Here is a 15,519-nt window from a genome sequence, read left to right on the forward strand (position 1 = left end):
GGACAATCTGATGCTGGAAAAGGCCTGTATGGCAGTAGAAGAAGCAGCCAAAGGAGGTGGCGTGTACCCAGAAGTCCTCTTTGAAGTAGCTCACCAGTGGTACTGGCTTTACGAACAAACTGTTGGTGGGACCCCAGCCCAGAGAGAAGGTGCCACTGGTTGCAGTGCCAGTGGCGCACGGGCTGCCTCGGAAGCAGTGCGTGGGTTGACAGAAAACAGGGTGACCTCTGAGCCGACCACTGTAACAGTGGCAGCCGCGGTGACTGCAGCAGCAACAGTCATGCCGGTGATCTCCGTGGGGTCAACCATGTACCAGCAGCATACGATGGCAGGGCCAGCGATGGCACACACACACACGCAGGGCCTCCACCCCTACACCACCCTTCAGACTCACATCCCCTGTAACCCCCAGTATATTGGACACACCATCCAGCACATGCCACGTCCAGCTGTCTTCCCGGTGCCTGGCTCAGCATACCCCCAGGTGAGTTTTGCCTGTGCCTTGTTCATTTACGGTGACCTTGTGTGGCTGCTTGCAGAGGGAGTACCTCTGACTGGAGGGAGTATGGGGCTCAGACCTGCTGTGGCTCGAGATCCTGTTTCTGCTCTCATTTGCTGATTTGTGCTGGTTACTTTGGCTCCCCAGCTCAGCTTTTGCATTATAAGGAGGCTTCTGTGGGTGCATTTAAAGTCCCAAGATAATATCAAATGTAATACATCAGTGGTTTTTAACTTTTATTGCTCTATAGTTTCTCAGAAGGTACTGGACAGAGAGTTTGTCTTCTTGAGAACTTCCAAGCTGAATAGAGACTACAGAGGGAAATCAAAGTTTATTTCAACCTCTGCATATTTTTGAAAGTTGTTGGAGTGGGTTTCTGCAAACTGATTAGATGTAAAAGGAGGAGGAGCAAGAACATGTAATGGTCATGTGGTGCAATGTAATTTGTGTGCTGATTCTTCCTGTGCTACTTTCTCCCTATCAGAGTGGACTTCAAATGCTCTGGGGTTTGTGTGGAGACATTATGTTTTGGACTACTTCTAAAAGATCAGACCAAGTAGACATGACTGTTGTTTGTTTTCTGTTTTAGGGTGTCCATCCAGCATTCATAGGAGCGCAGTACCCATATTCGGTAACAACACCGTCACTCGCAGCTACAGCAGTGTCATTCCCTGGTGTGCCGGTCCCATCCATGACGCAGATTGCGGTGCATCCCTATCACAGTGAGACAGGACTGTCACTGTCTTCCAATGTAGCGAGTAAGTGTTACAGCCCTGGGCTGTGCACAGCACAGGTTTATTTACCGTGCTCCTAGCTGCACCTCAGTCAAGTCCTGCCCCTCATTGACCACAGGTGGTCAGTTCTTGCACTGAGAAATTCTGACCAAATCTACCCCAGCTTAAAGATGTGCATGCTCAGGGGTAGTGGGATTCATAATAGGACCTGATTCAGCTAGTGGAGCTTTAATTTCTGTTTAGCTAAATGTCCAGTATGAGATTATTTTGGGCTCAGACCAAAGTGTGTTTGGAGCCCTCCTGGCCTTTTTGACTAACTTATTAGAGCTTTATTTCCCCTCCCCTTAGGGCAAGATGAGCATAGATGATCTTGAGCAGGCTTTTGTGGTTCTTTTGGATCAGATGAATAGGGAGTGCAAGAAGCAGGCAGACTTCTGCTGTAGTAGCACTAACAGGTGTCTTTCATGCCCGTACCAAAAATGTGGAACTTCTGTAGAGAGGACAGGTGTTTTGGCAATGGCAATCTAAATTGATTGCTCACGTGTTGGGACTGGAGTGCTCTGGTGCAGACGCATCAAATAGTGTACAGCACTGGAACAGCAGACATTGACTGAGTTGTGGATGTGCCCTCATTGCCACGGGCTTTTGCACCAGTGGGTCATGGCTGACCCAGGCTGTTACCTCTCACTGGAGAAGCTGTAATGTTTGCCTGTTTGTCCATTTGCTTATCAGTTCTTTGCAAGTCACCAGGTGCTGGAAGACTGGTACATGGGAAAAAACTTAAGAGCTGTGTCGGCCTCCTTTGTATCCAGATTATCAGGAGAATCTTTCCAGTTTTTATCTTGTGTTTTGATGCCTAAAAGCCACAACAAAAGCAATTAGAATAGTCCCAAAGGCCTCAGGATCTGAATATCCCTTGTTGACAGCCTTAGTTCTGGGCTGATGCTGTGATTCTTAATCGTGAGAAACCATTTCTGTGTTCCTCCAAAGAGTTATGAATCTTCCAGAACTGCTAACTCATCCTACAGCACTTAAAGTAATGAAAGGAAAAAACAACTCCGCCCTTTCCAGTTGCCATTGTTTATGGCTTGCATAAACTTCTGGTTTCAGTTCCTAAAATACTGTTTCACTGTTCCTGGAGTACATAGTTATGTGATGACACTTGACCTGTGGCAACAATTGAGCTCATTCTTACGGATTATTCCTCTTGGCCAGACTGCAAATGCAGCATGGATTTTGCTGCACTTTGTGGATTGTTTGGTGCTGTGTGTCTGCTTGGTTGAGGAAGTCAGACAGATCTGTCCTGAGAGGTGTGTTGTTCTCAGGTATACAACTATTCACTAGTAAACATGAAAAAAAATGCTGGAGGTGGCAGGGGAAGAGGAAAAATTAAAACTTGGAGCATGGTGCAAGCTGGTGTAGGAGCACCACAGAGAACTGTGACATAAGGGTAACAATGTGTGCACACCTAACGGCATCTCTGCTCTGCAGGTCTCAAGCAAACGTTGCTTTTTCCTCTCCACGCCTTTCTCGAGAGGTAAAGTTAGATAAACTTGAGTGTCTTGTCAGGGTAAAGGTGGTACAATGTAATGGATTTTCCTGTGATTTCCCTTGATTTTGCTCATACTAGTTAAGTGTCTAAAAGTGACAGAGCTGCTCAAGTTTCCTTGCTGTTTTCACTGCTGGTACGCGCTGCCAGTGTGTGCGATGGCTGTTTTTTCTGAGGGTGGATTGGAGGCAAGCCTCCAGTAACGCTCTTCCAGCATGGTAGCTGGATGAAGTCATAGCTGTCTTACAGCAGAATTGAAGGAACCTCACAGTGTTGGAATTGATCTTTGAGTGATTTAATACTGTTCCTGCTCAGCAGTCTCTCTATTAGGTGTAGAGATGCACATGCTTATTTCCTTGTGCAAGAAATCAGAACCAGACTTGTCTTTTAATAATAGCAAAGACATTTGAGTCAACACATGTATTTACATGTAAAACATGAATGATGTGCGTGTTCATAGCAAAAGAGATGAACAACCATATAACTGACCTCCTTCAGGACCTGCTTGCAAACAAGAGATATTCCTAGCCCATTGTATTTCAGTTGTAAGTCTGTGTTTTTTGGTTGATATATTGTTCTATTTAGGGGAACAGAACATTACATTGGCAGGGGCAGTCAGGTGAGGGAGAAGATGGCCCAGTAAACCTTCTTTTTAGGCTGGTGGTGGGTCCTAATGCTGCTGTTTTGCTCTCTTCAGTAGGAAGTGTCCATGCAGGATCAACGTTCCCAGCGATTCAGGGGGCTTCCTTGACAAGTCTGTCCTCACAGCCCAACTCCCTTGTTACAGGGGGTTTTCCTGCCGAGGATGAGCAGCACAGTCAGCCTGTGAGCCCCCAGGGTCTGCACTACCTCCACTCCGCATACCGAGTTGGTAAGGACGGCCAAGTGGGTTTCTATGGCCCCCTTGAGAGGGATTCAGGGCAGGGCTGTAGGTTTTCACTGTCATTTGGCAATTTGCACTTGTTGGGGCTGATGGCATCTTAGCTACATGGGGAACACCAGTTCATTATTATATGTGGAGGCTAAAAGTGGAGACAAAGCAATAGAAGATTGAACAGTTGCTATAGAGAGCCATCAGAATAGAACAGAAACAGAGGGGGTTAGATGTGGGAAGAGCCTTGCCTTTCAGCTGGTGTATGCAAAGGGGTCTGGATAGGACTCTGAGGATGTGGTTGTGCAAGTTATGACTGTGAAAAAATCAAGTTCAGCTCCTGCTGCTCACAGATGGTGAAGGCACACCTCTAGTTTAGTGATACCAGCTGAGTCTTCAGAGGCACAGAGGGATGTGCCCTATGCCTCTTCAGGTAGGTTGTTGAAGACTCACATGGAGGGATCTTACATTTTGTGGAGAGTGGGTGTGTAATTAGCATTCCTTTCCCAGCCACACTGGTTAGGGCGAAATGAAGTCTCTGAACTGCCTTTGGTACAAGGATATCAGTCTTGGGGCTGGTGATTGAGCGTGGATTTCAGTGAGCTGCTCATGCATAGTCGTGGTCCAACCCAGTGGATACGTGGGGCGGGAACAGGGAGCCTCTAAGATAAGCAAAGCTAGCACAGGGCAACAAAAGAAGAGAAACAGCAAGAATATGGAAGGAAGGCTGTCTGGAAGTTGCTTGAGTTTTTTTGTTGAAAGCTATAGAAAAAAGTGGTTGTTAGGCAGAAGGGGGTGTAGATGTCGTTGGAGACATCACAGTAGTAAGTGGTAAGCTGTGAAAGACATTTAACAGCCTGAGTAGGAGAGAATGGTGGTGGGGAAGATCAAGACATGAAGTGTCTGTTGGTATTTTAATACTTTTTAAATGGGTGGATTTGCATGGAGAACAGTAGTGGAATTAGTGAAATGTTTGCACAGTGGCAGTACTGCAGCTCAGTTTTGGCCTGTTGTCTTGCAGCTGAGTAGATTGTTATGGGCAGCTTCTCTGCTGCAAAATTTGGAGCGATCGCGTTGCTTTCAGGACACTTCTTGTAGTGCAGCCTTTGGGACCCTGCTGTTTGACCCTGCTGTAGGTGCTAGCGAAGTGTTGATTTGCAGCTCTAGTGAGGTGTGATGGCTGTGCACATTCCCCAGCCTAGGGCAGCAGATCCAGATGTTCTTGCAGATACTTCCTGTGGTGACAGGCTCCAAGATGAGCCTTTTGTTTCCCTCTGGACCCTTTGCAGGCAGGGAATTTTCTGCTGATGAATGCCAGGCCCGTCAGGTTGTATTGCAGTGGGTGAAGTGCTAGACTCTTACTGGGCAGAAGTGCTGCTTGACTCTGGCTGCCCCTTTCTCACAGGGATGCTGGCTCTGGAGATGCTTGGCCGAAGAGCTCACAACGACCATCCCAACAACTTCTCCCGCAGCCCACCTTACACGGAGGATGTAAAATGGCTTCTTGGGTTAGCTGCGAAGTTAGGTAAGGCTCAGAGCAGTACTTCAGCAGAAATCCACTTTCTGGGATTTGGGCCATGGTGGGGAAAAAGCTCTCCGAAGAGTGCAACTTCAGAGACTGGGTGAGCCCAATATCTGATCCCATTTCTGAGAATGTTTCAGAAGATCCCTGCTGCTCTTTTCATCCAGGCAGTTGTCCCATTTCTGGGTTCTGTAAGCATGCTGTTGAGTTTTCAGGCGCTGGATGAAGTGCGTGGGGTTGGACAGGGTTCAGAGCTTATATCTCTTCCACTCTATAACAGCGTTTTCTTCTCCCTTTCCGCTATCTTGTAGGTATTCCTCTTTCTTATGTATATTTACACCTTCTGTGAAGACCTTTCGTAGCAATAGGTGTTCAAACCACCAGTTGTTTGGGATTTTTTTTGTTTTTACTTCCACTTCGCTCTTGTATCTTTTTTTGTCGGTTCTTTTTTTTTTAAAAATTCTGTCATCAGCAGTAAGAACATAAACCCCAACTTCTACAAACAGCCTGTCGAGTGACATGGCTTCTCCTGCTGCTGCTGGGGGAGCTTCACTGCAGGCAGCAGTGGGAAAGCTTGGCTGTCTCTGCAGGCTCCATAAAGACCAAGTGCTGGAGCATCTAGATGCTCCCTAGATGGGGAGGCAAGAAGCAGTGGGAGGAGATGCAGTGTGTCCTTGCCTCTGTAGTTACCTTGCACATCAGTTTTCTTTCAGTCTTCCTGATGGGTGTATCAGAATGATCTCTTGTCCCCATGAGTTTGCTAGACTGTCTCCTCCAAGCCTGATGGAAGGATACATTACAGTGAGAAGAAGGTGCTCCAAATCCAGGTTCTTGCTGGGAAGTACCTGATTTCTTGTGTTTCTCTGACCTTAACACTGTTGTTCTGGCTTCTTCCTGTGCAGGTGTAAACTATGTGCATCAGTTTTGTGTTGGTGCAGCCAAAGGGGTGCTGAGCCCTTTTGTGCTTCAGGAGATCATCATGGAAGCTCTACAGAGGCTCAACCCTGCCCATGTGCACAACCACCTGCGCACCCCAGCCTTCCACCAGCTGGTGCAGAGGTGCCAACAGGCCTATCTGCAGGTAACGTGTGGCCTGTCTTCCTGCCTGCCAAAGCTGCCAGGCCATTGCCTGCCTTGCAGGCGCTGCCTGTGTGCGTGTGCAGAGGGAAGGGGCCCTGGGTGACAGTGGCTGAACTGGTCCGTTGCTGGATGTGTCCTTCTCCTGCAGCAGGGACTAGCATAGGCATCGCTTGCCTGTATGGCGGCTGCATACAAAGGACCTCATTGTGCAGCTTCTTCCAAGGCCTCTCACCTCCTGTGCCCACCACGAATGATGAGTGGTTCTGTGTTCCCTGTCCACTTTCTTCCTCTCTCCAAATGCTGCCTGTACCTTTTAGCTTCTGTACTTTTTCTTTGCTGTATTTTCAGGCCCCCTGTCCACCTCTCTTCTTTTTTTTGTTTCCTTGTTTGTAGCGTGTCTTCTTGTCGTGAAGCCCTGGCATGGCTGTCTGGTATGCCAGTGCTGGCACTAATAGTGGAAGTGGCTTGGTCAGCTACCAGTACAGATGAGATATCTCAGGATTTTTTGAAAACAGGACAAGTGTGTTTCAGTGAGCCAGCTGGAATACCAGAGCTGCCTGTTCCTTAAAACAGTGTAAACAGGACACCCCACATGTACCTACTTCTCTTGATTAAATGACCGGAAGGATTAGCTGTCCTATCACATAGATGGTGTTTTGGAGAAATGACAGGTTCTTTACTTGAGCTCTTTTCCTGAACTACATTGGAAAATAGACCTCTTAAAATCATCCAGTTTTGGGGCCTTAGTTAAGAAGCTGATATAAGTGAATGTGTCAAGTCTAGAGATATTTTGTCCCAGCGTAGGGTAAGCCTTACTCCTTCCATACCCCTTAGCAAAGGAGATGTCCAGTGAGTGTGCTGGGTCCCCATGTGTAACCTGCAGAATGAATGGTCTGAGGGTTAGATGCTGGGGGGGTAGAGCATTAGCTGCCCCTTCTGTGCTGCACTGTGGCTCAAATTGTGAAGGAGTGAACACCTGCTGATGCAGTGTGGTGCATTTTGGTGCTCTGAGGGGACACTCGCCTTGGCTGTGTTAGCATATAAAATACAGCACTGCTGACTTCTGGGCTAGCTGTCCTCAGTTAGAGCCTCTGAGTCTTGGGACCTGTTGTGGGTAGCAGGATCATGTGACATGTCACCTTGGGAGCTCTGAGTGTCACCAGCATGAGGGTGGTGAGCAAATACCTTAAGGCTCTTTCCCTGTTCCCATCCAGTATATCCATCATCGTCTGATCCATCTCACTCCAGCTGACTACGATGACTTTGTGAATGCCATCCGCAGCGCCAGAAGCGCCTTCTGCCTGACACCCATGGGCATGATGCAGTTTAACGATATTCTCCAGAACCTAAAGCGCAGCAAGCAGAAAAATGAGCTGTGGCAAAGGGTCTCTCTGGAAATGACCACCTTCTCACCGTGACAGCTGGCGGAGCTCCGTGGACACAAACCCCTTTGCCCCGCATAGTTGTAGTTCCATTTACACCATCCTTCCTTCTGGTGTCTTTTTTACTTTAGTTTTAACTTGTTGGAAACCACTGATCTGATGTATTTATACCATGACATTCCTCTCCAGCACTGTTGCGTGTTGGCGCTCTGCTTTGCTCGCTCTTCTTCCTCCTTCCCAGTGGGCTGCAGGCTTCGAAGCATCAGGAAACAAGAAGGAAGTTGAGCTGGCTGCCCTGTGGTGTAGTCACCACTTTTTCCCTGAGCCCCTGGAGGCTGTTCTGCGAGCAGTTTGCAGTGTGATTACGCACGTGTTAGAGGGGTGGGGGATTCTGTCTTAAATATTTATTTTGGCATTTATAAATATGTAAACCTTTTTTGTTTGTTTGTTGGTTTTTTTTGTATGGGCTTCTCTTACTCCACACATCTCCTGTCGGGAGCGGCTGGGACTGCCGTGCACAGCCAGTGCTCTCTCCATTCCTTTCAGCACCTCCTGCTGAGAGAAGCTGAGACTGGAGCAGCAGGGCCAGGGCCATCTCTGCGGCTTTCTGCAGCAGCTGCCGGAGCTGGGGCAGTCAGAGGCCCTGACGTGCTTGGGCTCTTTCTCAGGAGTGTCCCTCACTGGGCACTGCTGGCTCATAGGATGTTTTGATCCCGGTCGTTCCGAGTTGTACAATCGTGTTTCTTTTGGCTGGGGTATTACTCTCCTGTAATCAGTTTCTTATCCCTTGTCTCGTCTTGTTTCCTGATTAAACGCTTGTTTTCTTAGACTGACTCTCTTCTCTCTGCTATGATGTTGACAGTCTCATGGAGCTGGCCAGCTGTGTGTCAGCGGGAGCTTCTGTGAGCCTGGTGGATAGCTGTCCTGCCTCGGGGAACAGCAGTGCAGGACAAGGCAGGTGGCCGCAGCTTTTACACAGGCCAGAAGTTCCTTGCCTGGCACTGCTCTGAGAACGGCGTGTCTGCAGAGGCTGAGGTACGTGGGGACGGGGTTGTTGGTCGGTGTCAGGGGAGTTGGTGGTAAGCCTGCGATGTTCTGCCTGCACTTCTGCCAGACACCCGGTTCCTCTTCTGGACTTGATGCCACTGAAATAGTGTGGTAATGCAGAGCTTTGTATTTCTGAAGTATCATGCAAAACAGTACCGGCTCGCCCTTGATGCGATTGGTAAAGAAGCCGGTGGTCTGCTCCCATGCCTTTAGAGAGATGTTTGGTGGACCATGCAAGATACCCAACAGGGACAGCATTGCAGAAAATTAATTTTAGGAAGCTTCCATTCTTATGCCAAGGAGATTTAACAGGCTACTGCTACTTGTAAGCATTTCGAGCACATAAATTTGAGGGCTTTTAAAACTGGAAGACAGATGATTGGTGGATGTTAAGAATCCAGTTTCTCAGTATTATTTTGCTTCTTACTTAAGATTAGCCAATAACAATGGTGAGCTTTTAAATTTTTGCAAGCTAGAAATATGTGCCTGTTTGTGTTTGAGATTTTCAGTGATACTCTGAAAAACAAACAAACAAACTCACAGGCATAAGGCGAAATTGCTGAACAGGTTCCATTAGTTTGACTGTGTGTACTGTACAGGCCAGAGAGCATGGCTGGGGTTCTTCTAGTTCCAATTGTGCAACAGTAACTATTTAAAAATCTCCTTACAGCCCCTTGTATTCCTCTGTAAGGTTTCTGTTTACATACTAATTATATGTGCTGGTGTTTGTAAGAATGTGTTTAAGCTTTGTGGTTTTTAAACTGAACGCTGTGGTGATTTTGAGCTGCCTGTTATTGGGCAAAACTCCTGGATCTGACTGGCGAGCACAGTCTGATGGCTGGAAGGTTTGGGTTCCTGGAGCAATTTCTGTGGTCTGGTTCTTGCACAGTCAGAACTGGGAAAGGAGTTTGGAGAAAAATGAGTTTTCTAATAAAGTCTAATCTTTTCTACTGCTTATAGGAGAAAGTTAGGGGGAGAGAAGGGAGCATCTTCTAGAAGAAGTAGAAGGGAAATGGGCAAAAGAGCCAAATGTATTTAATATCAGGAGCAGAAGTGACTGTTACTGTATTGAGGATTTGGACTGAATGGGGAAATGAAATGGCAGAGCCTTATCTGTGATACATATTAGAAGACTACACTTAGACCCTGAGAATGCAAGTTTTCAGACTACTGTAATTAATGACCACCAGGAGCACGAGAGCACCGTCACCAGTATCTTTGTTTTGGGAAAATACCATGGAGCTGCTTGAAGTGAGGTTAGAATGGACTTTACCTGGAAGCGTGCTCGCTTTCATTCTGTGTAGTCCCCCGTAAAGATCGTAAGAGAAAAAAAATCGCAGTGCCCATTATCTTCCGCTATGCTCAGAACTTTTTCTCTTTGCTTATTTTACCCATTCTAGTGCTCATATAGATTGCATTGCTTCCTTATGACAGACCCTGTTAGAGTTGTCTTCCAGCAGCTGCAGAGCCCAAGTGTAGGAAGAGCTGAGGAATCTCAGCTCAGGCTGACATGGACTGAAGAAGCAGCTCAGTGGTATGAGGCACACGTGAGTAGTTTCAGAAGTTTCCAGTCTTTTAGGAAAAAAATGCTGAGTGAGCAGACAGAGATGGGAGCTGTATGGAGGTGCTGCACACTCATTTATTCAGGTCTTCCAAAAGATGCTTTCAGTCCTGCATCTCTGCATCTGTTAATCTGTTGTTGTTCTTGAGCTGCATCCCATAGAAATATACACAAGCAAAGACAGGAGAAAGTGACAAAGGAGATAAAGGTGTTTTTTCTTGCCATGTCATTTGGAGATTCTCGAGGTATTTTTCCTTTATGAGATGAGCCCTAGTGGCCCCAGTGTCAGTAGCATTAATCTAATATTAAAGCAGAAAAATTATTACCCAGTGCAGCCTTGTTAGTTTGGTCGCTATTCCAGGAGTTGGGAAAATGCTTATGCTCAGAAATTCTGAAAAGACATTCCAGCAGAAGACCTGTAGAAGAGCAGAGGTCACAGCCAACTCAGATTGTCTTTGACTTTCAGTTAACCCATGTGTTTTTTCACATGCAGTGAAGGCCAGTTGCCACAACCACTGGATGCTTTAGAGCTCTTCCAGTGTATGAATGTGTTTATATAGCTGAGAAGCTATTTTCTGTGCTGGCTAACACCTTTTCCCACGCTGGGCAGCACATGCTGAATTTAGTCAGTGCCAATAGCTACAGGTATTTGGATAGGACCTGGCCCCCACTTGCATGAAGAGAGCTGATGTTCTGTGATGGGAGACCTTGCAATGGGTTGTTTTCATGTTTGGTGAAGTCTAATTCACTGTCTGTTCCTTGAAGGTAAGATGAGTGAGGTCTTTAGACTGTACTTTTTCCTATGTCTTCTGTTCACAATGACTCACTTCACCTGCCAGATTTGTTTCCTCTTGTGACCACAGGAAATACACTTTCTCTTTTAGCCATTAGGGTCTCTGGAAATAAGTTCACTTCAGTGGGGAGCTGAAAAAGTTTAATTTGTGCAGGTGCAGATGAAACCAAGTGAGAAGTGGCTGATGTCTTTACAACAAGATGCCTGTGGGCTGCTTTTCACTGTGTCCTGCTAGTGCTGAAGATCAAGCTGCTAGAGAGTCCTACCGAGGGCAGGGTGCCAGGGTGGCCTTTCACTCCGAGTTAACCAAGTTAACCCACTGCCTGCACTTGATGTTTCCTCAGTACTTCAGCTAAACAACCTGCTGTGGTGCGTAGATGTGCATTTTGATGCTCTGTGCAAGGATCAGTACATGCAGATAAAAGCAGATGGTGTTCCAGTGTCAGGATACTTAGAAGCAACTCCTTAAAGATGGAGGTTTCCTCTGTCTCCCATTTTATACGTATACACAGTGGGGGCGATACATCAAAAAATATAAGGGAGAGGGTATGAGAAGGTAAAGGTGAGGTACTGTAAGTGAAAGGTCTTTTTTCCCCTTCCTGGAGACTGTTAGTGGGTGGCCACGTAGTATCTTTACCCCTTGTCTGTAGGTGCTCTTATCCTGTTATCTGGGACAGCAGCTTTTCTAGAACTTAAACTGTGGATCCCTGCGTAGTTTCTGAGACTTGAGGGGTAAATCTTTGGTGTAAGTGTAGTTGGTAGAAGACATGCCAAGATTGCATCTCAACTTCTGGATATTTGGCTTATTAGAAGGAATAATGTGATTTTTGCACTTACGGAATGGATAAGATAAAGGTTTACGGTAGTTGCAAGGCTTGTTCCTTGGAACACATCTCGGGCTGCAGGTACCCGTTTTGTGTGCAGATGGGGTGTGCCAGCCTCCGAGAGGGCCGGGCCCCCTCCTCCCGCTCTGGACGCCTTCACCTACTGCCATCTCTCTTGATGGTGAAGGTTTTCCTTTGGAAGCGCTTCCCGGGAACATGGGTTCACAGAACAGTATTTGCCTATGGACTTAGTATCTTTACAGCCCATGAACAGGCTGAGTTGGAGTTGTCACCTGACAAAGCAACATGCTTAGCAACAGGTATGGCTGGAGTTAGCTGAAAAGCATTTCTGTCTAGTTTTGTGTAGTTTCATTAATTGTTATTTGGGATATAGATTTTTTCCTTCTCTGACAGCCCATTCAGAAATTGCCTCCTGGTGAATTGTTGAACCTGAACTGGTTTGTAACTCTTTGTGTCTATATGGTTTTTATCAAGCTTAGCACTGTTGTATTTTGGAGAAGAACACATGCTTTTACTTTTCCAGCTTACTTAAGCAGCAGCTTAGCTATTGCTACACAATGCTAGAGTGTGCTTAACAGCCTGGCAAAGCCCAGAGTCAATGGAAACGGAGTAAGCATTGAAGTATCCATGAGGTTCATCACCATCTGCCAGTGTAAGTCAGCTGTAACATGGTGGAAATTTGGACTCTTCTTCTGTGGGAGCTGGGAAAAATGTATTTTTCTTACCTGGATGTTAATAGAAGGGCAGAGTATTAAAATGGATTTTCCAGGATTTACCTGAGGAAAGAATGTGCCAAAACAAAAGTGTGTTCAGTCTGCTACTGAGGCTATTTGTTTTTTGTTTTGTTTTGTTTTAAACTAAGCTGAAAATAGTGAAAAGGGCAAGTCGGGCCATGAGGTCATCTTAGCATTTGTTGATGGCCGTGACTGTGGTATGACTTTGCTTTTAAGACCTTCTGATAGAGCGAATGGCTCTCAAGTACACTTTATTTAGAATTTTTTGTTTTTCTGTGCCTGAATTTAACTGGCATGTGACATGATTATATGGTAGAGGGTCTTTCTTAAATAGTACCTTTTTTTACAACTAGCTCTCCTCTCACTAACCTCACTGCCCCCAGCATAATTCACACGTGGCTTTTGAACTTCTTTCTGCTTCATGTTTCTATTTTAAGGGCACTTGTATGTGGGGCAGGGTGACGGAGGCACCTGTCCCAGAGTGGCGTTAACCTGTGACAGCTGCTTGGGGCTGTTCTGTGCTTGGGTTTCCATTTGAGCCCAGGACTAGTTAATGCTTTTTCTCAGTGTTAACATCCAAGTGCAAGCTTTGTGTGCTGTCAGAAGCCAATGTCACTGCTGTACAGGGTTTCTTGTTGGTATAAAGGTGGTGACTGTGCTCTGTAAGAAAAGGACTTCTGTTGTTTGTTGTTTCTTTTTGGTGTTACAGCATTTGTAGCTACTTAATGCTGCACAGGATGCACTGCACAATTACTTCATTGACATGAAGGGATTGTGAGCTATAAGAAGGGGAAAATACTGGAAATGCAATAAAAGCCTGTTGTATATGGTATATGTACACAGTGCACACTATGAATGGGGACTGGGTCCCCACACTTTCCATGTCCTACTTTGCCTCACTTAAGCCAGGCAGGAGAGCTGCTCTATCAGGAAGTTTGGGGCTTAAAGGGCAGCCATTGTGTGAGGCCTTAGTGGCAACATGTTGTTTTACAGCCTGAAGTGCACTTTTTCCAGTAACTTGACTTGAAGGAGCCCAATATCAGCCTGATTTATGATCTGCTGTTACCATAAGTGAAATAAGTGTGAGCTGAGTTTTGGACAGCTCGGGCGGTGTTGCTGTGATGGACAGGCTGGTTTACAAACATTGTGGAGAGACTGGGGAAGTTGATAAGATTATATAGGTGAGAATGGGGAGAAATTGAGTCTTGGGGGTGGAGCTTTAAATAATTCTCAGTGTTTACTCTTCTCACCTCCCTCCATCCCCCAGGCCTTTAGGAAAAAGGGGAAATAAACAAAGTGTAGGTAAAGCCCTGATAACTGGAGTGGAGGTACCAGTGCTCAAGCCGTGTCCTGCTGCGTGATGGGAGCCCGCTGGTAACACTGCCCTGTGTTGGGTGCCACTCTTGGCATCTCACTTGCGGCTGCAGTGTCAGCCACGGGACACTCACAGTTCAGCAAGGACGATGAACAGGTTTGTTCCACATTCTTTTGTCATGTTCAGTCCAGTTTGTCATTGCTTTTCTTACCGTGTTACTATTGATACAGCAAAACGATTGGCCAGCCATCAGAGGATTCTCTTAAGAGCTGAGTGTGAGGGCTGAAAAACAGGGTGAGTTTGATCAAGTTGTTTGTTAGATTGACATAGCTAGACTGCTGTGTGCTGCTCTGACTTGTAGAAGCTGCACCTTTCCGCCATCAGATTTTTTATATAGAGTTGATACATGCTGCCACCTACAGAAAAATTCTCCCTGTTCCCTGTAGCTGAGACTTGTACCAGTAGGTCCTGTACCGAGCAGAAATTTGTAGCAGCGCACTTTTAAGTATCTTCCTGATTGAATTCCACAGGTTGTGTGTGAGTGTAAGTTCCAGCTTCATGTGCTGAGCTTGCTTTTTTCTTTTCACACAGACACGGATGGCTTTCTTAAAACAAAAAACTAAAAACACCACTTTGTTTCCTATTGTTTTGCCAATTCTCATCTTCCCTGCACCCTTCCAGTTAAGTGACATGACCCCACTACTGTTTCTATTACAATCAGGTGCCTTTCTGATACTTGTGTCAAATGACTCCTTTTTGAATGGGTCATCATACTACAAAAAATATTTTCACTATATATTACAAAATTTTTTCCAGATAATGTTTTGTGCTTACCATTTTCCTTGTCTTGGCAGTGAACTGCTGCTTACCATCAAGTTCTGTTGCTGAACAGTGAGGTAAGAAGATGAGGTTTTTCTTTTTTTTCCACTATCAAAAAGAAGTGTGAGGGCCCATAATGTGGAAGTGCCTGATGGGTTCGTATCTAGTAACCAGTGCATCTCACTGGAAAATATAGTTTTGATGGCTTTTTGATATCACAGAGCTTCTGATTATAAGAAGAACTTCTCTTAGGAGGGAGTGTTTGTTTCCACAGCTTTGTGTGCTTTCTGAGGGACTTAGCAGATCTGAAAATGACTCATCAGCTAAATCAGATAAGGACATCCCACATTTGGATCCGACCACAGCAGGTGATTTGTTTGCAGTTAGCAAAAGCAGTAAGAACTAGCATAGAAATGAAGCAATCAGAGGGAGGGGGGAACAATAAATAATGAGAACATGCTGCTACCCTTTGCTGCCTTGATTGAAGGACTATTGCCAGTAAAATAACCTTGACATTTATTGAACATTATTCCTAGTACCCTGATTATTTTTTTTTAATGTATGAATCCATCATCTCCTTGAACATGTACCAAAGTCTGAAGTAAAGTGTGAAGTAATTGTGTAAGTAAGTGACAACCTGTAATGGATTAGGAGCAGGAAACTGTGGCAGTAGCATTGGTCCTGAGAGCCTCCTCCTCCTGTGGCAGCATGTAAAACAGCTGTGCTGCTGCTGCTGTGTTTATTTGTGAAGTGAGAGCTGTAAGGCTG

General features: G+C 45.9%; 1 protein-coding gene across 3 annotated transcripts in view; it reads left to right on the forward strand.

The window, feature by feature from the left end:
- Positions 1-8,470, forward strand: part of ZSWIM8 (zinc finger SWIM-type containing 8) — a 60,709-nt gene extending 52,239 nt beyond the window's left edge. The window contains exons 21-26 of one of the 3 annotated variants that reach the window (XM_065067528.1): positions 2-484; positions 1,089-1,257; positions 3,570-3,653; positions 5,059-5,178; positions 6,078-6,256; positions 7,470-8,470. In XM_065067528.1, coding sequence (XP_064923600.1) covers positions 2-484; positions 1,089-1,257; positions 3,570-3,653; positions 5,059-5,178; positions 6,078-6,256; positions 7,470-7,673 — 1,239 coding nt within the window. In that variant the 3' untranslated portion in view covers positions 7,674-8,470. Of the gene's footprint in view, position 1; positions 485-1,088; positions 1,258-3,479; positions 3,654-5,058; positions 5,179-6,077; positions 6,257-7,469 lie in introns of all 3 variants that reach the window. The other 2 variants (XM_021284334.2, XM_065067529.1) reach the window with 2 other exon arrangements.
- Positions 8,471-15,519: the final 7,049 nt, after the last annotated feature.

This window comes from Columba livia, chromosome 6, assembly GCF_036013475.1.
Source record: "Columba livia isolate bColLiv1 breed racing homer chromosome 6, bColLiv1.pat.W.v2, whole genome shotgun sequence".
Classification (NCBI taxonomy): Eukaryota; Metazoa; Chordata; class Aves; order Columbiformes; family Columbidae; genus Columba; species Columba livia.